Raw genomic sequence first — 21013 nt, forward strand, 5'->3', positions numbered from 1 at the left:
CAGTAACAATAACTGATCATAACAATGTCATTATAGATGTATTTCTCTTTAGTAGAATTTGACCTGAAGCTTTATACCATGTTATTCACAATAAACCAATATTTATCCTATATAGGATGTTCCTGCATGCAATTCCATGCAACTTTTGTACAACCCACAAATCTTATGTGCTAATATACCTATACCTATACAGATGTACTTAATATGAATCAAATCAAAAGTGGGAAATCAAGATCCAAATAACAGTTAAAAATATTTATTTATAAAAAATGATATTGTACAACATGGTTACACAAAGTTAAAAAGAAGATAAAAAATAAAATATTAATAATGAATAATAAAAACATATAGCCTGGCAGCCACTAGTCATAAAACATATAGCCTGGCAGCCACTAGTCTTCTTTCATTCCTTTTTTCTTTATCCAGCCAGTTAAAGTGGGATATTGCCATGTTTTTTGGTTGGATTTTTACGTTGCTTTGAAGAAAGAAGTGCTAAATCGTAGCATATTCTTTTCCTTGTAGTACTTGGTTGTATTACTTCATCTATAAAACCTAAAAATAAATAAATTTAGTTTTTTTAACAAGTTAATTTAGTCTAGAAAAAAGCTTTGAAAACTCTCCTTCAAATTACACTTGTTCATGGCATTTTTGAAGGTATTTCTATAACTAAATTATTTACCTCATCCAGTAACAGTAAAATTATCATCATCCATCTAAAGTTATTAAAAAATTCTTCTGCATCAAGTTAATAACAATAACTGTTAGTAAATTTAATGTTGAGAAAATTTTTGGGTTAGTAATTTTTTTATTGATACTTTTTATAAGATCATTTAAAAAACTGTAGGCCTGTATAAATTATTCAGCAGGTTTTACCTCTAACAGCAGCTGGAAATGGACTGCGAAACTTCTCGATGTATTCAGCTTCATATTTTTCTACATCTTCCTTTCCTCTGTACAGAATAGCAACAGCACCTCTTGATCCCATCACAGCAATCTCTCCTGTTGGCCAGCTGTAATTTAAATCCCCTTGCAGATGTTTAGAGGACATAACATCATAAGCCCCTCCATATGCCTGTGAATTGCATATGAAATTAATAATAAGAAATATACCTAAAATGAAGCTTTATTGAACAACTGTAACCACATTATTCAATAAACTAATATTTATTCTGGGTAGGATGGTAAACTATGCAATAAACTAATATTTATTCTGGGTAGGATGGTAAACTATGCAATCCCAGTCAGGAACTGTACAACCCACAAATCGTAAGTGATAATATAGCTATATAAATAAATATACACACCTATACCTATACAAATATACCTAATATGAAATAAAATCAGAAATAAGAAATCAAGATCAGAATTTAACAGTAAAGAATATTTATTTATTAAAAAATGATATTGTACAATGTGGTTACACAAAATAAAAAAGAAGATAAAAAATAAAATAATAATGAATAATAAAATCATATAGCCTGACAGCCATTAGTTAAGTCTTCAAAGCAAGCATTTAGCAAAGAAGTGCTAAATTGTAGCATAAACTGTTGTAGAAATTTACCCAATTAAACACTTCTTTATTAAATACAATGTAAAAATGGCTATAAATGCACATAATACACGAAAAAGGATTTTTAATAGTAATGTAGAAGAAAAAAATATTTAAAACAGTAATGACATATACAGATAAAATGGAAATGCACTGAAACATACACTGGACAAAGAGTACAAAAATTAAGATATAGCGAATACCTTAATCAAAAACAAGATTCTAATTACGCAACACATTTAATAAAAGAAGGACATGCCCCAATGAAAATGGAAGAATGAAAGAAATTAATTCACAATTGTACTAACAAGAAGTATGAGATTTTTAGAAAATTTAGAAACTTGAAATTAAAAAGTAACAATAAAATTATCATAAATGAACAACAGATCAACAATCAAACGAATGTCCTTTTCAAGATCCTCAATTTACTGAAAACAGGAAATAGATAAAATTAAAATATAATAACTGTTAATAACAAATAAACAAGAAGAAAGAAGACCAAATAAGGCATGACGTCTGAATATAAAGACTGAAGATGATGTTTAATTGGTTTGCTAAACATTTTCAACAGAAAAGAAAATAATAATTCTTAATACAACTTTTACAGAGGTAGAGTAGCTTAAACTGCTGTAATTTTTTTAATTAACAGCTGTTAATTTCCCAAGTATTTGTACACCATACATATATTAATAAATTCAATCAGACAATATTTAAAACTAGTTATGCAACATATTTTTTTATAAATTTACACTGATGAGTAATATGGTTTAAGTAATACAGGCTTTGTCTTTTACTAGGATAATTAACTACACAATAGTAAACAAATAAAACATGTACTGTTAATAGTACATTCTGTACATTATACCCTACCTTACATCTAATGACTTGCGTCTTATATTCTAAACATGAAAAACCACTTGCATGAAACAAAAGTAATCTACTATTTACTAAATGTTTGTACAAATCAAAACTATTAATTAAAAATAAAAAATTAAGTAAAAGTAAAATGATACCTATCATCATACAATTACTACTTTAAATTTTGTCATAGAAGTCAAAACTACATAAAAAGTTAAATAAACTCAAAATAATAGATCACTAAATTACTCAGAATACAGCCACAGATACTGAGCTACATCACATCTCTGCCTTTTATCCTGGATATTCCAGGATTGAGCTTAACATTTTTTATAAACTCAAAATTTTTCAGCACAATATAACTATGCAAAGTCTTCAGGCTTACATAATGTATTAATCATCAAAAAGAATGTAGTATTACAAAATAATATGATATATTAAAAATTTTCTACTTAAAAAAAAAAAATACAGTTTATTAATTATGTAATTAAAGAATAACAAAACTGCATACTTTACGTGTGATAATAGTAATTTTAGGAACAGTTGCTTCAGCAAAAGCATATAACAATTTAGCCCCATGTCGAATAATACCACCATGTTCTTGTCCTTTGCCAGGTAAAAAGCCAGGAACATCAACTAATATTATAAGTGGTATATTAAATGCATCACAGAAACGAACAAATCTTGCAGCTTTAACAGAAGCATTTATGTCAAGACAACCTAAAATATAAACATTGTTTCTTTCAGTTTTTATTAATGGCAAATGAAAATAAGCATCTCTAGTGGCCAGTAACGGCCAGCTAATATACCAACATACATTAAGATATAAATACATTAATTAATACGTTAGATATAATACACTAAGATATAAAAATTGTATTGAGTTGCAATACAAACATTAATTTTAAAAAATAAATACACTTTTGTTTGAAATTACAAGTTAAAAAAATTAATATTTTTTACAAACTTATTGTAACAAATAATAGGTTATTTTGGGTATATCAGCAAAAGTGTTAGTTGTTCAATTAATATTTACATAAATATAACCTCTAAAGTCTTAGTTATGATGGTGTGTCCACTCGAAGAAAGTACTTTTGAAGAAGAGCATTCTAGATCCAATTTTTACTTTCAAAAAGTATATAACCATCAGAAATATTCTCTTGGATAAACAAACAATGTGGCAGTAGCTGCATGAACTGTGTGAAATTTTATGTATGGGTGGAAAAGTTTAAAAGTGACCACAAAAGCATGACCAATGAAAAGTTCAACCTTGGCGTTAGATTCTCGTATTGATTCAACTACCCAAGAAGACTGACAACTTACAGTTGCACAAATTGCTAAAAAAAGTCGAGTAAGTGTTGCCACATTCATTCCATCATTCAAAACAAACCGAACTACCACAAGACTTGTGCAAGGTGGGTTCCCAAGAGTTTACCATTTATCAGTCAAGAAATTTTGCATTTGCACCGAACTCAAAAATCATTTCAATAACAATGGTGACGCATTTTTGGACAGAATATATACAAAATCATTTATTAAAATTCTCATAATTATAATTGCTTAAACATTCCATCCCAAGTATAATAATCATTGTTTAAATGCTGATTATTGAAATAGATGCAATATTTTTTCTAAAACTAAAACTAGGAATTTAGAATCTCAAAATTAATCTTTGAAACTAGAAATTTTACCAGTCCATTACATAGCTACTATTCATTAAAAATTTGGTACCATTCATGTTAAATGAGATGTTCATCCTGACCTGTACGGGAAGACACTACCTTGTGACGATCCCGGTTGCCACACCAGCCCCTCCTTTCCTAGCCCTGATGGGCTTTACCGGAGGCTGTCTTTTAGACCATTTAAAGTTGATAACACAACAGTCATTAGTTTGGCTTCTGTCATGATGCCACCCATGCAAACGCCTCAGCAGAAATTTCCATCAGTGTATTTACACACCTACTATTATTGCCTTTATATGAACTCTTCCAACTATGTCTACCTACCACAACTTACAACCCTCAACTATCAAATTAACCGACTCGCAAAAGCACAATTCCTGTGCCTCTAACACTGAAGGTTTCACACAAAAGCTCTTCTTATATCTAACTTCAATTACACTATACACTCTGATCATTAATTGACTGAGGCTTAAAATATTATCCTCACACCAACAATGAGATACTCGGACAAAAGTAACAAGGCTGTGGCCAAGTATATTACTCATAGATACATCTTATGACCCAAAAATTGATGTATTAAAAATATATCATGCAGAATACAAGTAATATAGTATGACTCAAAGAGAAACAACGTTTATTACCAAGCACAATACTGTCACCCCACCATATTTTACCTGTAGTAATTCTTAAAAAGAGTGGCTTTAATTGTTATTTGTGCTACCAATACTAGACTAAACAAGACGAGTATTTTATTTTTTACCTAGCTATTCACTTTATTGCTAAATAAATTTTTAATATCTCTAAAACCCATGAGATGAGAACTTGTTGCTGGATAAGAAAACTATATGATTAGTTACAAAAAATAACCGAATTGTTAAAAAAGTTTTTTTTTTAAGAAACAGTTGCATGAAGCAAGATTATGATTATTGAGAGTGAGGAACAATGTTCATCTTGTTTTTCAAGAAAAATTGTTTGACTATGAAGAGCAGTATGGACAGGTACATAATGGTACAAAAACCAATTGTCACTCTCAGATTGCTGAACAATTCATAACACAGTCTCCTTAATATATTTAACTAAAAATCCTGATTCATTTTCTGTCCAGCAGAAACAAATTATCTGTGAACAAAACTGTTCACATCAACAAATCTAATTAAACTTGCCATGCTTTTTTTTTGTTTTTGTAAACCCTGCGATTTCCACTGGATTGTTTCATTTCTGAGCAAACCATAATCATGTTATACCTCTCTGCTCTCATCAACTCACAATATTAGAAAGAAATGTGTATATCATTTCAAAGTTTCCATTAAATCATGACACATATAACACACTGGTTTTCTGATATATGAATACAAATTTTGCAACAATTAAGAATGAGAAAAATACTTTTTTAGCAGTTTTCCCAAATTGGAAATAAAATTTAGCATGACTTGCTGTTCTAATGATCATCCATAATAAAAATCAGAACATGTTTAACAAGCACCAAGAGAAATCCACTGGAATGTCTTATGAACAATACAGAGCAGCAATGCTATTTGATAGACTGTTACAGAATAATATAAGTTTGCTACACCTAGTGCCTAAATTTAGAACCATTTCTAGATTGCACACTAACTCCAGATTTCAGTTATTTTTGAGTACCACTTGTATGCCTTCAAGAAGTATACACCTATACCTTATCATAATGACTGAGTATTTATGCAGAAGACAGCTAAGGAGCGATTCCTAAAAGGTGTAACAGCCTATTCAGTATGTGTTCAGGGTATTATTTCATAAAAGATGAACACTAAATTTAGATTTAATATTTGCTAGGCATATTGTGCAGTGGAATGCTAATGGGAAAATACAACCATATTTTCTAAACAAATATTTTTCTCATTCCTCTTCTAAGAAAGCATCCACTTGTAAACTATTCTAATAAATTTCTTAATCCACCTCCAGCAAAGAATTTCTCTTGGGAAATCATCAGAAAATGTAGTATAAAGCACCCTCAATTTACGCTGGTATTACATTCCGAAAAATTTCTGCATATAATGAAATTGAGACTCACATTTAATGCAGGTTAGGTTCTTGTTAAGTTATATAAAAAATGATATACATAAATTACTGTACTTTATTTTACTATTTTATTATTATAGTATCAGATGCTACCATGAGCAAATCATGCTACCCTGGGTTCAAATCCCAGTCAGGCATTGCATTTTTCACACACGCTATAACACATTCATCTCATCCTCTGTGGAATGAATTACAGTGTGCGTGATCCTGTGGAATGAATTAGAATTACAATGAAGTATCACTGTATTATTTTAATGACATTAAAGTACAATGTATGTATTTAAAAAGAATTTATATGTACTGTAAATAGATTATTTCCACTAACATCATTTAACATTTATTATCATGTAGTCTTTCACCTATCATTAGAAAGACTTGAAATGGTGAACTGTTTGGATTTGTTCAGTAGAAGTCTTTGTCCTTGTAAGATGCAACTGTATTTTCTAGTTCCCATCGAAACCGCAAACTATGCTCCATCACTGGATCTTTGGCAATTATATAATTCTTTCAATTCCTACACCATTTTTACAAAATTTGTTAAAGTGAACTGTTTATTTTTTACCAAAATTTTCTCTTCTTCATTTTCATCACTGTCTTGTACAATTTTGTTTTCTATCATATCCATAGGTTCAGAGTCACTTAATTCTTCATTTACATCCTATTACTGTATGTTTAAAAATCCTTCTCCTGGTAACTTTTTGGCAATGTTAATTATTTTGACAAGTATCCTCTACATCTTTATTTATTTTGTATCTATCCTCTATGGCTTTGTTATGTATTCTCTTTGGCCAGACCTTTACCGCTTTGGGCAAAGCTTCTTCCAGCAGGTGTTTAATATTTTCTTTAGTAACTCATCTAAAGATTTTTTTATGTTTTCAATGCAATCAGCAACTGTATTTTTTTCAGCATTCGCTCAAAAAAGATTTGTCCTCTTTCATTTCATCAAACAATTTTTTAAATGTTCAACAAATGTAGTACCACTTTGAAAGTTGCATTTACACAGTCATCAAAGGGTTACAAAAATGGTGTAGTGTTGGTGGGAGAAACTCAACTTGGATATTTTCATCAGCTTCTTTCAGTAGCACCTCTGGGTGAGCCATGCAGTTGTCTAGAACAAGCAAAACTTAGTATGCAATATTTTTGGATGCTAAGTACTTTTTAACTTCTGGTTTAAAACAGTTATTAAACCAATCCATACAAATATTGTCAATCACCCAACCACGTTTATTAGCATGCCAGAAAACCAGAAGGTTATCTTTATTTGTGTTTTTTAATGCGTGAGGAATCAAGGATTTATAAACAATGGCTTAATCAAGCAGTTTTGACAATTATTTAGAAAATTTAGAATTTTATTTTTTTCTAATAACAATAAAGCTTTTTTTTATTTCTTAGGTTTTAACAAAGCACTCTTTTTGATCACAGTACAGTACAAAAAAAAAAAAAAATGGTGTTACGAATTTAGCTACAAAATACACTAAAACTCAATAAAAGTAGCGAGAAGTATTTAACACAGTGTTTTTGTACACAGGAATACGTAGGCTAACATAAGCTGCGAATGATTGTGAAAGCAGTGCACTGTTCATTACAATGACTCATAGGCATTTTCTGTTAGTACAGGATAAATGTGCGGATATTTAATCTCATAATCAAAATATGTACTGCACACTACAGTACTTTAGTTAGTTTTACAAAATAGGACAATCAGCATGACGCTGTCATGGTCATTACCCTATTGTGTATTTCCATATATGCAATAATTAATACAATAATTTTCCTAACTTATTCAAATGTGTATAACTGAAATCGCATAAGAAAAATTATATGTAAATTGAGGGTGCACTGTATTATCAAGAACATGTAATTTTAAGTTCAAATAGAAATGATAAGTAGATAAATTAAAATGAGAAATAAATAGAGAAATAAGTGGTTAAAACTATGCTTAAAAATTAAATAAAATTTAAAAAAGACAAGATTGTCTGGAGATTATATAATTAACATGATATCATAATGGAAATAAATAATATTAAAAAAAAAAAACCAAATAAGTGAATAATTTTAGCCTGGTTACTTACAGACAAAAAGCCCTAGCCACTCAACATAGCGTAGATTGTATGCCAATCCTTTCTATAGAAAATTGCGAGAAAAAATTAATGAAAAATATATTATTTGAAATATGACAAAAACTAAACAGTAAGTGGGACTGGAATTCTATAGAGGTGGAAGGAACATTATTAATATACTTTTATAATATAACTAGGCTTTTAGAATTCTGTGCAAGATGAAAACTAATAATTATGAAAAATCAGGATAAATATGTTATTAACATATAGTCTTTAGATGTGGCCTTATCTAGCAAAGCCAACAATCCTTATTTGACTAAAATCAATCAGTAATAAAATATCACTTATTCTCTAAGCATCTTATTTACACTTAAATACATCCATACAAAAAAACTTTTATTCGCAAAATAATATATTAAGGTAATTTATTACAAACCTGCAGCAACTTTAGGTTGGTTAGCAACAAAACCAACAGTTTGTCCATTCATTCTTGAAAACCCAATAATTATATTTGAAGCAAACTTTGGCTGAATTTCAAAGAATTCTCTATCATCAACCAGATTATAAATAACTTCTAACATATCATAAGCAGCTGTTGAATCTAAAGGAACAATTGTGTCTAAAGAAGGTACCTCTCTGTCACTGGGAAAAAATAAGATAAAAAAGTTATAATTAAATTGTAAGTAAAATTAATTTTTAAAATTATTTTTAAAAACTAATAAGGTAATTTACCTGGGATCATGACATACTCTAATAGGAGCTGGCTCTTTATTGCTCAAAGGCAAGAACCCAAGAAAATAACGCAACTGTAATAATGCCTCCACATCATTTTCAAAAGCATTATGAGCCACACCTGAAATTGTCATATGTGCTTTGGCTCCTCCTAACTCTTCTTGTGATAAATCTTCATTTGTAACAGCCTGCAAAAAAATAAAAGCACTAGTATAGTTTTACAATTAATCGGCAATAAAACTAATGATTTTACTCACTACTCAACAAGTTTCAACATACAACAATGACTAATTATATTAGAATCCAGTAATAAAAAACCAGTCATTCATAATGAAAAAAAAAATGCAAATATTTATAATAACTAAAAGGTTTTTATTATCCATTATATTTTATTAATCTGTGAAATATTGTAACTTACATATTGAGAGGTATATTTTTATTTCTTAAATCATCTTCAGTTGTCATTATTTAATTATAACAAATATTATACGAGTGTAACTTGTATAAGTAAAGGGAAATTTTGATTTCCCTCCCAATCACATGTGTGTATGGCAACAATAATTGTTCTGCTGTAGCTCATTAGCTAGCTGTTCATTGAAAGTATTGTTTCATTGTTAGCAATTTGTGATTGTGTCTAAAATGAGAGCTCCTTTGTCTGATTGCACCAAGGAAGAAATGCGAGCAGTGATACATTTCCTCAGTTCAGAAGGGGTGAAAAATTATTCTTTGAATGCAGCAGCAATATGGAGAGTTGTTTGAGTGGAAGCAAGATCTACAAATGGATTGATCGCTTTAAAAATAGTAGGATTCTATGATGAACTGTGGCAAGGCAGGCCTTCAAAGACTAGCAACAATAACGAAGCAGTTAAACTAATGATTCTCGGTAATTGATGAATTACAGTTGATGACATTGCAAGTGAGTTGAATATAAGCCATGGCTCAGCATTTTCAATCATCCATTTTTCTTTAAACTTTCAAAAAGTCTGTGCTAGCTGGGTTCCACGTTAATTGACCAGCTTCCACAAAGAGAATTGTTTGGCTTTTGTAACATTACGAAGATTGAGACTCATTTCTTAAGTGAATATGAACTGTTGATGAGATATGGGTCCATCACTTTGAACCTGAGAGTAAGCGACAAAGTTTAGTGTGGAAACATGCTTCATCTCTCACAACAAAAAAGTTCAAAACTCAGATGTCTGCAGGAAAGGTGATGATGACTATAATCTGGGATAAGGAAGTTCACTTTTGGTTTACTTCACACCTAAAGGTCAATCAGTAAACAGTGACAACTACTGTGAGCTTCTGAGTTTACTGAAGCAAAAAAAAAATTAAATCCAAAGACAAAGTAAACCTCCTAAAGGCTTGATTTTGCTTCAGCATAGTGCTCAACCTCATACGGCCAAAAAAAAACAGATCTTTGCCTTCAAGATCTCGATTTTGAGCTGCTAGATCACCCTCCATACCATCCAGACTTGGCTCCAACTGATTTTCATCTTTTTGATCCATTAAAAGAAGAGTTGTGAGGGAATCATTGATCTGATGAAGAGGCCATAGAAGCAGTGAAAACGTTTTTGCACACCAGACCGAAAACTTTCTTCCAGGAAGGACTTCAAATGCCCAATAAAAGATAGACTAAGTGCATAGAAGTAGAAGGGGATTATGTTGAAAAATAATGCGTGTATCATTTATGTAAGTACAAATAAATATATTGATTTTTTTAATTTCACTTTACTTTTTGACTTGCCCTCATATTATTATAATAATAGTAATACATATAATTATAGTACTTGAAGTAAAGAAATTCATCAGATATTTTCTTTTCTAATCACAAAAGAAAAAAAATTAAATTATAATTGAAAATCATGATTAAAGATGATGTAAGGATCAAAAAGGTAAGGATCCATTTAATTATTGTACACTGATATCTAATTTTTTTTCCTCATTGTAATAAAAATCTGTGGATCCATTCATTTGAGTAAAATTTAAAACTTAAGAGAAAAAATGAATAAACATACTGTCCCCAAATGGCTTCGACGGCACATAATTCATAACCTTGCGGTGGCCCTGAAAAGGACCATTTTTTTAGCATTAGCTCTGAGAAGAGCTGTTGGATCAGGAAGATGGGACACTGGTGAAGTCGGGGAGTTGCGGCTCATAAATTGAAGTCTGACCGGGCTTTCCCTCAGCGGCAGTTGGGTCCCCACTACAGTGTGGTAGTGTTGACCCCTAGAGCCTGCAGTGACAGGTCAGCATCGGTTGTTCTTCGCTAGCATGGCAGAGGTGGTTCTCCCCAAGCGTTCCCATGCAGGACTAGTTCCTGCTGCTGAGCCCAGTGAGCTGGAGCGGGAAGATAGTGTCCACATCCAGCGGCTCTCTTGGTGGGCCAGCCAGGGCGATTGAAGCCGGAAGGTGGCGTCTGCATCCAGCAGCTTCCTCGGCAGCCCAGCCAGACCTGCTGCTTCGGCAGTGATGTTGGCATCCACCAAGAGGTTCCACATTGAGCCAGCCAGGGAACTTCTTTTGTCTTCTAGGTGGTGGTCGACAATGAATTGCCAATTCACTCTTGTGCACGCTCTTTTTTAGGAGCCTGAGAGTGTTGGGTCTGCAGTGCCTGTAAGGTGGGAGTGATGCTTGTATGTGCGCATCCGTATACTGTATGTTTGCTTACATTGTTGCTACTGTTATCGCCCACCAATATTAAATTAGGCATATATGTGGTAACAATAAATAGTGTAGTTAAAACAGAAATTATAATATTTTTATTATTAAAAAACTGTAAACATGAACAATATGCAAAAAAGTGTATTGATATGATTATACTGCCTAATTAATGATAAATTTTAAAAATTGAATTATTGTTTGATGTTTCCAGCTTTGACATTTGTTTTGAATTCATCCAAATGTCACTGTCAAATAATTCCTTATAAATTTTTATTTAAGCATTACTTTAAGGTTTAAAGAATAGATATATAAGTAGGATTATCATATTTTGAGACTCAGCAAGGTTTTTAATAAATTTTTGTGGTTTAAGAGCATAAAAATAATCATGTCCCCTACTTGTTAAATTTAAAAAATTATTAGCAACTATTACATGAACTTAAAAATCTCATTATTTGAGTAGACACAGTATTAATTCCTCAGTATAGTTTAATAATTTGATATCGTAGAAAAAATGAGAAATGTATCCAAAAAATTACATGTCTACACTACTTTTACTAAAAGCTTTCAAAAATTGTAATTAGCCGTTATTGTAGTTAACTAATATGTGTCTTTTTAGCTTTAATAAAACCATCAGAAAATCTTGTCGAATTTCTTATCAGTAAATAAATTCTTACATATGAAGATGATGTTATCATTTAAATCATACTGTCTGTACAAGGATTTAATTAAGAGAATAATAAACCTTATGGTTAATAGTAATTTTGCTACAAATCAATACATCATTATCATATCTAAGAACTTTTTATTCATCTATTAAAAATAAATAAAATTTTGTGGCCGTTTTATTAAAGTTAAAAAAGACTTAGAAGGTGGTCAAAAAATGTGTTATGAATTGTGTTCATTTAGTAGCATACAGTTGTATGCTTGTATAATTAATAATGTTTTAGCATATTCACTAGAATATATAAACTGAGCTGCTCCAACTGCAAAATTTTCTACATTGGACAATTAGAAAACAGCTTCAAAAATGATTGCTTTAAAGTCCTGCATCTCACAGACACAAATCACAGATCTAGCAAGACTTCTATTTTCTAGTGAGTATGAAAATACTCACTAGAAAATAGAAAACACCCAAATCTTAAAAGACATTTGCACTTAAGAAATTTAGAAATATACTGAATAAACAGGCAGAATTCATATGTAACAAACGTTTTGAAATTCTAAATACATCTCTTCCCAACTACAAAAAATGCCTGGTTGAGAACAGCAGAACATCTCTAAATATTGCTAAAAAATATCTAGAAACATTAATAATGCAAGTATTTACATTAAATAAATTTGGTCTTAGATAATTATAGAATTAGCTATATTTATAGAACAATCGTACAAAGGGGGAAAAGTACACAAAAGACAAATTAAAAGATAAACTGAATTTACAATACTTACTTTTACTACTTCTGGTCCTGTTATAAATAGATAAGAAGTATCTTTCACCATGAAGGTGAAATCAGTCATAGCAGGAGAGTATACAGCACCTCCAGCACATGGCCCCATGATCAAAGATATCTGAAATTTAAATAACAAATGTGCAAGGTCTGATCAAAAAATAATTAAATTTTAGTAAAAAAAAAATGTTATTGAATATTTATAGCATTTTATTGGAATACATTTTACGAAAAGCTTTCAGGACAGTCTGTAAATTTTATTTATAGGCTATAATGGCTACAATCTCAAATCTGTCCTTTTAACAAAATTTTAGTTTTGGAAATTATGAAAAAATCAGCAGGGGCTAGATCAGCATAGTACAGTAGGTAAGGAATAATACTGAATGAAATTTTTGTACAAAACTTACAAATTAGCAGCAATGCATGAACTAGTGAAGGTGCATGCAATGGATGGTCATGAAAGGAATGACAAGTTGCCCACAGATCAGGTCTCTCTTCTTTCTTAAATGTTTTATAGAGTATCTGATGACTTCTAGGTAGTTGTGGTTGAATGTTTGCCTTGAATGTAAAACACAGTGAACACTGCCGTTTGTGTCAACATCACCTTTATGTTTGAATGACTTTTGAGTGGTTTTTTAGGTCTTGGTAACAATTTTCTGATCCACGCAATGATTGAAACTTTTTCCTGATCATACTTGTATCTTGTCATAGGCAAGAGGGTTTCATCATTATTTGCAAGATTCAAAAGTTCCCAACACTATCATCTTTCTGCTCTTGTGTCAATAGTTTCAGATGAATTGACAGCGACATATTACATTCCTAAATTTTTGTTTAAGATTTTGTGATATGAACCCAAAAATTCCCTCTCTTTTATTATCTTACGAACTGTAAAATGTTGATTTGAACTCACCAAATTGTTCACTTGGACAATAAGAAATGACTTCACTGTGTTGACAGCCTTACTGGATGAGCCATTATCTAAGAAAATTCTCAATCAACTTTAAAAGCTTGAAGCACTCATAACATTGCATGTAGCTCAGAGTCCTCTGCATAAGTTTCTTGAATCATTTTATGATTTCAGTAAAACTTTTTCTAACCTAAACACAAAATTTCACTGCTATACTAAGCCAATTAATGCCAAACTCACTGACGGCACCAGTTAATGCTTACTTCAAATGAACAGTATGTAATCCAATCATTGAACATAACCATAGATATTTTTCTACAACTAATCACTGTAAACACAAATGGGTGGTAGGATATTGTTTATTAACACTTTCAATGCTGACAAAAAAATAAAAATTTTACTGGTTGACTAATTTTTTTTCTATTTTTTTTTTTTTTTTTTTTTTTTTTTTAATAAAGGAATACTTAAATCTAAATAAAAACCCAATTTTATTGTTGTGTTTAATTTTTTCAATTTTTTTTGCATTTTATTATAATGGACTGCGATGGTCATCTGGAGTCACTGACAATCGTAACTTAGCTGATGACTGATGGACAAATATCATAGTCCATGTTAACCTATTTCTTCATATGTTTCATGCTGATGATAAACAGCTAATAAACATTTTTTTTCTCTGTAATTTTAAAACTATTTTTCAGTGTTGTTAGTTAAACTGCAGATTATATACTGATGTTGATATATAATGTAGATTAACCCTCCTCAAGTATGGGACATCCTAGAACAAATATAAATAATTATTTATATAAGTAATAACCTTTGAAAAGTATTTATTTTTCATGTTATACAATAAATTTTTGAACTCTCAGCAAGCATGAAACAGACTGGACATAATTTTTTGTATTTCTGTACACTTTTGAATATAGTAAATAATAGTAAGCTGAAAAAAATGTAGTATTTCAAAAGAAAAAGGTAAGGTAATACAGTACAAGAAAAATCAAGAATAAAATACAGTGTAGCAATATAGTCTGATTTTTAAATATAGAATTATGGTAAAATTAATAAAAAGACAAGAAATTATATAAGAAATAATGAGGAGGAGAATAAACTACATATTGTTAAAAAAATAAATTATAATAATTGACTTACCAGATAAGTTAACTTGTATTTAAATCTTGTCGTTTCTTGAAATTAGATTAAAATATTCTTGAATAATTTTCACCACACTTAAAAAAATACATTTAAAATGCACAAAAAAAATGAAAAAATGCCAATTTTCTCAACAGACCTCGTAAAAGCAATCTCAATATAAAACCAACTACTGGTGATTTTATTAATAAGAGAATGATATACTGATATTAATAATACATAGCTCATTTTAAATTACACTGTCTGGTTATTAGAAGGTAAGTAAACATTTATTTAGTTAGAAGAAAGGATATGTCAAGTTCTGAAGAACTTGCGTGAGGAATAATATAAATGGAGAAATGATTAAAACAATATATGAAAATTTCCAAGCTTGTACAGCAAATTGATAAGTATACAGTATGTACTGTACAACCCAATTGAATTCAAAAATTTGTCATTAAGATCACATATTTAAAATTTATAGTGTAAAATTTAATCATCCTCAAGATGTTCACTATGTCAGTAGGTGCCAGCACTTACTAAATATATTATGATAAATCAGATTAACACAAAAATGATAAATCACTTTTTTACACAAAAAATGTTGCATTTAGTGAAGTTTTTTGAGATAATTTAGAATCCAGTCTCTGAAGGAAAACATTATATTCAAATAAACAGGGAACACTATTTAGTTTTTATTTTTTTAGGTCACAGTGGACCAATGTAGTCAATTCTGGTTCATCTTTTCTTTTTATTGTTCTTCTTTATTGCTTCATTCATCATAATACTTATTCATTCTGTCAGACCTTGCTTTTTTGAGTTCTTCTGAACAAACCCTTTGTTAATGTTTTGAATGCCATGTAATTAATAAAATAAAATGTAATTTAATAAAATGTAAATAATATAGTTTAGTTATTAGTAATATGTATTAAGTGGTGGGGAGACTCTCCCTCTCATTATGCCTGTCGACTAACGACAGAGGCTCCACACGGATGTATGTAAACATAGTATTAAACTTATACTTATGTAATACTTTTATACTCTATGTTATATCAACCTTAAATAAATCAATAAGGAATTTTAAATTGTCGATCTTATTTCATATTTGCCTATTTCACTAACACTCTTATTGTTGTTTTCTTTTCTTTAATTTTAAATCTGGAGTTTGCTTCTTTTAGTATTCTTATATTATCAGTTTTGTTTTGTAAATTTTCTATTGTGATTTCTAGTTCTTGCATATCTTGTTTAATTTTGGTTATCCAGATAAAGTTTTGGACATTTTCCAGTATTTCTCAACCAGTTTTTTGATTAGTCTGTTCGGTCGGTTCTTATTATGTGTCCAAAGGAGATTCTTTTCTTTCTAAAGTAGTCTAGAGCTGGTTCTACATCTTTATATACCTCTTGGTTTGGTATGAGAATCCATTCTTTCCCATCAGTAAGTAGTCTTTTATTTATGCATTGTTATCAGAATTCTTCTTTCTAGTCTTTGCATCTCTGCCGAGTAGGAAATGTTGGATCTTAGTTTTAAAAGAGTTTAACTACAACTGGTATTGTATTACTACAAAGATTAGTCTAAAGTTCTTCCAAAGCAAATACCTTTCCTGTTCACAAATAAAACTACCCTATAGTTTATGAATGAATTGAATATCTTATCCCTTTCACTAATTGTCTCAGTAATTCACCGAACTACTTCCTTCCTGCGTTCACACACTGGAATGCTTGTGATGTCTGTCAAACACACTGTTCAGCACTACACGTTGCCAGATAACGTTGTTTTACAATCTCATTGAACACAACCAGTAATACGCTTATACTCACTTCTTCAAAACTGATCTTAACCCATCTTTCCTGGAAGATTTATATTCCTATCCTCTTGACCTGCAGAACCAGACCCAAGTTGAAGGATGAGAATGATCATCCCAGTCCTTATATTTTCCCAGATTCCTACCCTGGTCTGGTAACCCCTTTTCATTGAACAACATCTGCTGAGGTGTGTCAGGTGCAATATTACAAAGAATGATTGTTAAATGAACCTGTTAGTCTTAGAGAAAGAATTCCTTCTGAATTCCAGTACATTATAAATTTCTAATTGTTTCTTCTTAATTGGCAGAATCCATTACTCAGGTCAGTTATACTACTCTTGTTACAATATATTTAAAGCTATAATTATTCAATAACTTTTTCTAGTACCAGTATCCAGTACCATTTTTCCATACCTTTTCTAATAGCCTCCCTGAAAATTCATTTTCCTCTAATTTCCTCTTTACTCCTTGACCTCTTCATTAATGAACAGGCAATGTGTAAAAGTAGCCATAAATTGGCTGGAGCACTATACTGCTACTGTCCAATATCTAGAGGACCAGCAGTCTTATTGATGCTTAATAAGAGAGTTGTGACAACCTACTGGCTTATCTTAGATCTGCATTTCCTACTAAAAGATTAAAAAAAAAAGTTGCTGTGGTGCTTATAACTTAAAGCCAAGTCTTCTATTTCTTACAATCTAAGTGTATAGTATCACAATTATTGATCACAAATTACCAGCTAGGCAAATAAATTGCTGATCAATTACCTATTTGAATCGCTATAAGTTTCAAATAAAATACAGGTGCCAATTTCAAAGATGTTTTATACTTCCAAAGGAAGTAACAAAACATTAATGAAATATACTACTAGCCCCCACAAGTTTTCCTATAGTAATGGATGTTAAAAAAACCAAACCAAAGAGTTAGACAAGAAAGCTTTTAACATGACTAGTATTAGAGCAAACAATACTACTGAAAAAACATTTTCTATAATAAAAGAGAAAATCAGATGGCATTTTGAAGAGATAAGAGGTCACTACACCTCTGTGCCAAGAAGAATGATGATTGCAGATATAAATATCCAACAAACATCATTTTATTATTAAAAAAAATTGTTAAATAAAGTATTGGCATCTCATTTATTCTCACAGCTTTTCCATTCTTCCTATCTTTTATTGCTTTACAAACTTCAGTTTTAAAAATTTTGCACCTACTTTATCCTCATGCATTTTATTCTGATCTTCTACAATGTGATATTTGGCTTTCTGTCAGACTAGTGTAGATCCTACACATACTCCTTCCATCCTTTAAGTATCTCTTCCTCTTTGTGTACCACTATGCCATCTCTAATGCAATTTCTTTAATGTCAATACTTTTCCTCCATTTACATCAGTTCATGTTCTTTTTTTCTTTGTAAACCTTAAGTATCAGACCATTCATTTATAAGCCTTTTCTCTTTTGCTTTTTTTTGTTACTCTTCTTAGCTGATCAATCAGTCTTCTGAAGAGCCAAACTGAACATAAAGGATGATGATGATGTGGTTTATTTTGTTTTTCTTTTTTATCTACCTTGTTCATACTCTGTTTTCTATCTTAAAATAAATAATAATACTAGTGTTAATAGTATTTTAAAATAGATGTACTATTACAATAAGATATAACAATATTTTAAAATAGAATAAGAAATATAGCAAAGAAATGAAGGATGAACAAAGTAAAAGGTTCTTCAGAAATTTATTAATCAGTTATCTCATACAATATTATATGGAGGTAGATTATTCAATCAGATCCCAAATAGAATAATCTCTCTGGTAACCCATGACTTCTTTATTCTTATTCTATTAATAAAACCAATTATTTATTCTGCTGCTGTTTTTTATGGCATCTTTCATATTTATCCAAAATTCAGTTCACTGTCCCCTTTTGTATTTCTCCCCTTGAAAAGGGGAGCTAACCTCTCTTTTTCAGTGGTTATGATTTCCATTTATAAATTTTCTTTGTACTTCTGAATTGTTAATATTACTTTAATTTCTGCAACCAAAGTATAACATCATTATGTATGTTAGTTCCTAGCAATTTACATACCCTTTTATACTGCATTTCAGTATCTTTCTTCACAACTTATCAAGTTAATTTGAAACTGTTTTTCATTTCTTACTGATTTCAATGATTACAGCTTTTATGTTTTTTAAACCAATTATTTATCATTAACATTTTATTTTCTTTACAAAAATCAATGTCTTTCTCCTCTTTGACACCATGTCCAGGCATATATAAAAAATAACTCATTAAAGAGAAAAAATATATACCTATTTTATTTTTCTATTTAAAAACCATTGTTTTCTAATTAAACAACACTTTTTGTAACAAGAAACATACTTTTTTATATATGCATAAGAATACAAAATTGTAATTTCCAGTTCAGCACTATCATATTCAACACTTACTCTGTGATTTTGACTATTTATCACTATATTGATATTGTATTTTTAAGGAAAATAAGGACATCAGTAAATCAGAGGTCTAAAATGTGAGGAGAGTGATAAAAAATTTATTAAAAACAGTCGAAACTTATAATTGTAGACACATATTGTACTGTCATAACTGAAAACAAATTATGTCTGCGCCTAATATCACCAATTCTGAATGGCACATCTCAGTTTTTATTGTATAACTCCTAGTTAATAGTGACTTTTTATGTGAGTTCTGTAAAATCTACCAAAAGTATCCATTTTGTCCTAAAAACAATCACCATGACTTCCATGGGTTTGCTTAAATTATTTGAACTTCATGAACTCGACAGACACTATATTATTTGTCTTTGACTTAACAGTGACAAATAATCCATGTTTAAACTAGTTCTCTCTATATGAGAAAAAATGCAGATGACTCTCTTGCTCTCTTATAGCTATTTACAAATGTATGAGTTATGTTATTCCTTGAAATTGTGTGCATCAGTCAACAGTTTTAAAATCCATTCAAATTTTATGATGCTCATCTTATGATATAATGAATAGTTTTTCAATTATAATTATGAGCATTACATTCTGTGAAATACCAGAAAATTTTAATTACTCTAGAAAATCACAAAACACTGGTTTACTGAAACATCTATGTTTACTCATTCAATAAATTCATTTATCTAAGACCTAATTAGTTTTTCCACTTTCACATTCACTTGCTCAAGAAGGCCATTTATCTAAATACTAAGCCTCCCAAAACTCAATCATTTGAGACAAATAAATCATGAGTATTAAACATACAACATACCTGCGGTAAAACACCAGATGCCATAACATTTCTATAAAAGATTTCACCATATCCACCTAAAGAATCCACACCCTCTTGAATACGAGCTCCACCTGAATCATTAAGACCAATAACAGGAGCTCCCATAACCATAGCTTTATCCATAACCTGAAATATTTTTTTAAATTATTTATTTATTTGTACAATCACAACAGGCTTATGCCCAATGGATGATAACAAATTTTTTTAATGTGCGAAAAATGCCATCCCTGACCAGAATTTAATCCTGGGACCTCTGGATAAAAGGCCAAGACACTACCACTCCACCACAGAAATCAGTTTAAAACTAGAACTACAGTTGATATAAATTACTGATAACAATAATTTTTGTAAATGGAAAAATAAATAATTATATTTATATAATAATTTAAAATTAATAATTTATCTTTCTAACATATGAATCAGCCAGAAGAAGTAACAACTGTACTAAATCTATTGTATCTGTAACTAAATCTATTGCTGAATTAGCTACACACATGTCTTCATCATTACAAAGTTTATTTCAATAAAATAAATTTTCTCAAATTCTCTTCAAAAGATTAAAAAACAAATAATTATAAAATTTTCCCTCCTTCAACTACAAGTTATGGTACTAACAGTACTATAAATGTTGAAAGTAAACTATTTTATTATGTTCATGGTTCCATATAAAGCGCTACACATTTCTAAACTTCCATTATGAAAGGCCATTTTCAGTTTCCTTCACTATGTAAATAGAATAAAAGTAAGAGTGATGGTAAAATAAAGAAACTGAGACCCGTTGAAGGGAAAGTTATACAAAAATTTACACTCAGGAAAAAGCATAATCATTGATATAATACTGAAA

The 21013-nt window shown here is 30.2% G+C and overlaps 1 protein-coding gene across 2 annotated transcripts in view; it reads right to left on the minus strand.

Moving 5' to 3' along the window:
* Window positions 1–240: 240 nt before the first annotated feature.
* The window catches only part of LOC142321961 (propionyl-CoA carboxylase beta chain, mitochondrial-like), a 44583-nt gene continuing 23810 nt past the window's right edge, over window positions 241–21013 (minus strand). For both annotated transcript variants that reach the window (XM_075360514.1, XM_075360515.1), the window contains 7 exons: window positions 20149–20295; window positions 13047–13166; window positions 8940–9127; window positions 8644–8849; window positions 2919–3127; window positions 874–1072; window positions 241–552 (listed from right to left, as the gene is read on the minus strand). In XM_075360514.1, coding sequence (XP_075216629.1) covers window positions 431–552; window positions 874–1072; window positions 2919–3127; window positions 8644–8849; window positions 8940–9127; window positions 13047–13166; window positions 20149–20295 — 1191 coding nt within the window. In that variant the 3' untranslated portion in view covers window positions 241–430. The remainder of the gene's footprint in view (window positions 553–873; window positions 1073–2918; window positions 3128–8643; window positions 8850–8939; window positions 9128–13046; window positions 13167–20148; window positions 20296–21013) is intronic.

This window comes from Lycorma delicatula, chromosome 3 (genome assembly GCF_047948215.1).
Source record: "Lycorma delicatula isolate Av1 chromosome 3, ASM4794821v1, whole genome shotgun sequence".
Classification (NCBI taxonomy): domain Eukaryota; kingdom Metazoa; phylum Arthropoda; class Insecta; order Hemiptera; family Fulgoridae; genus Lycorma; species Lycorma delicatula.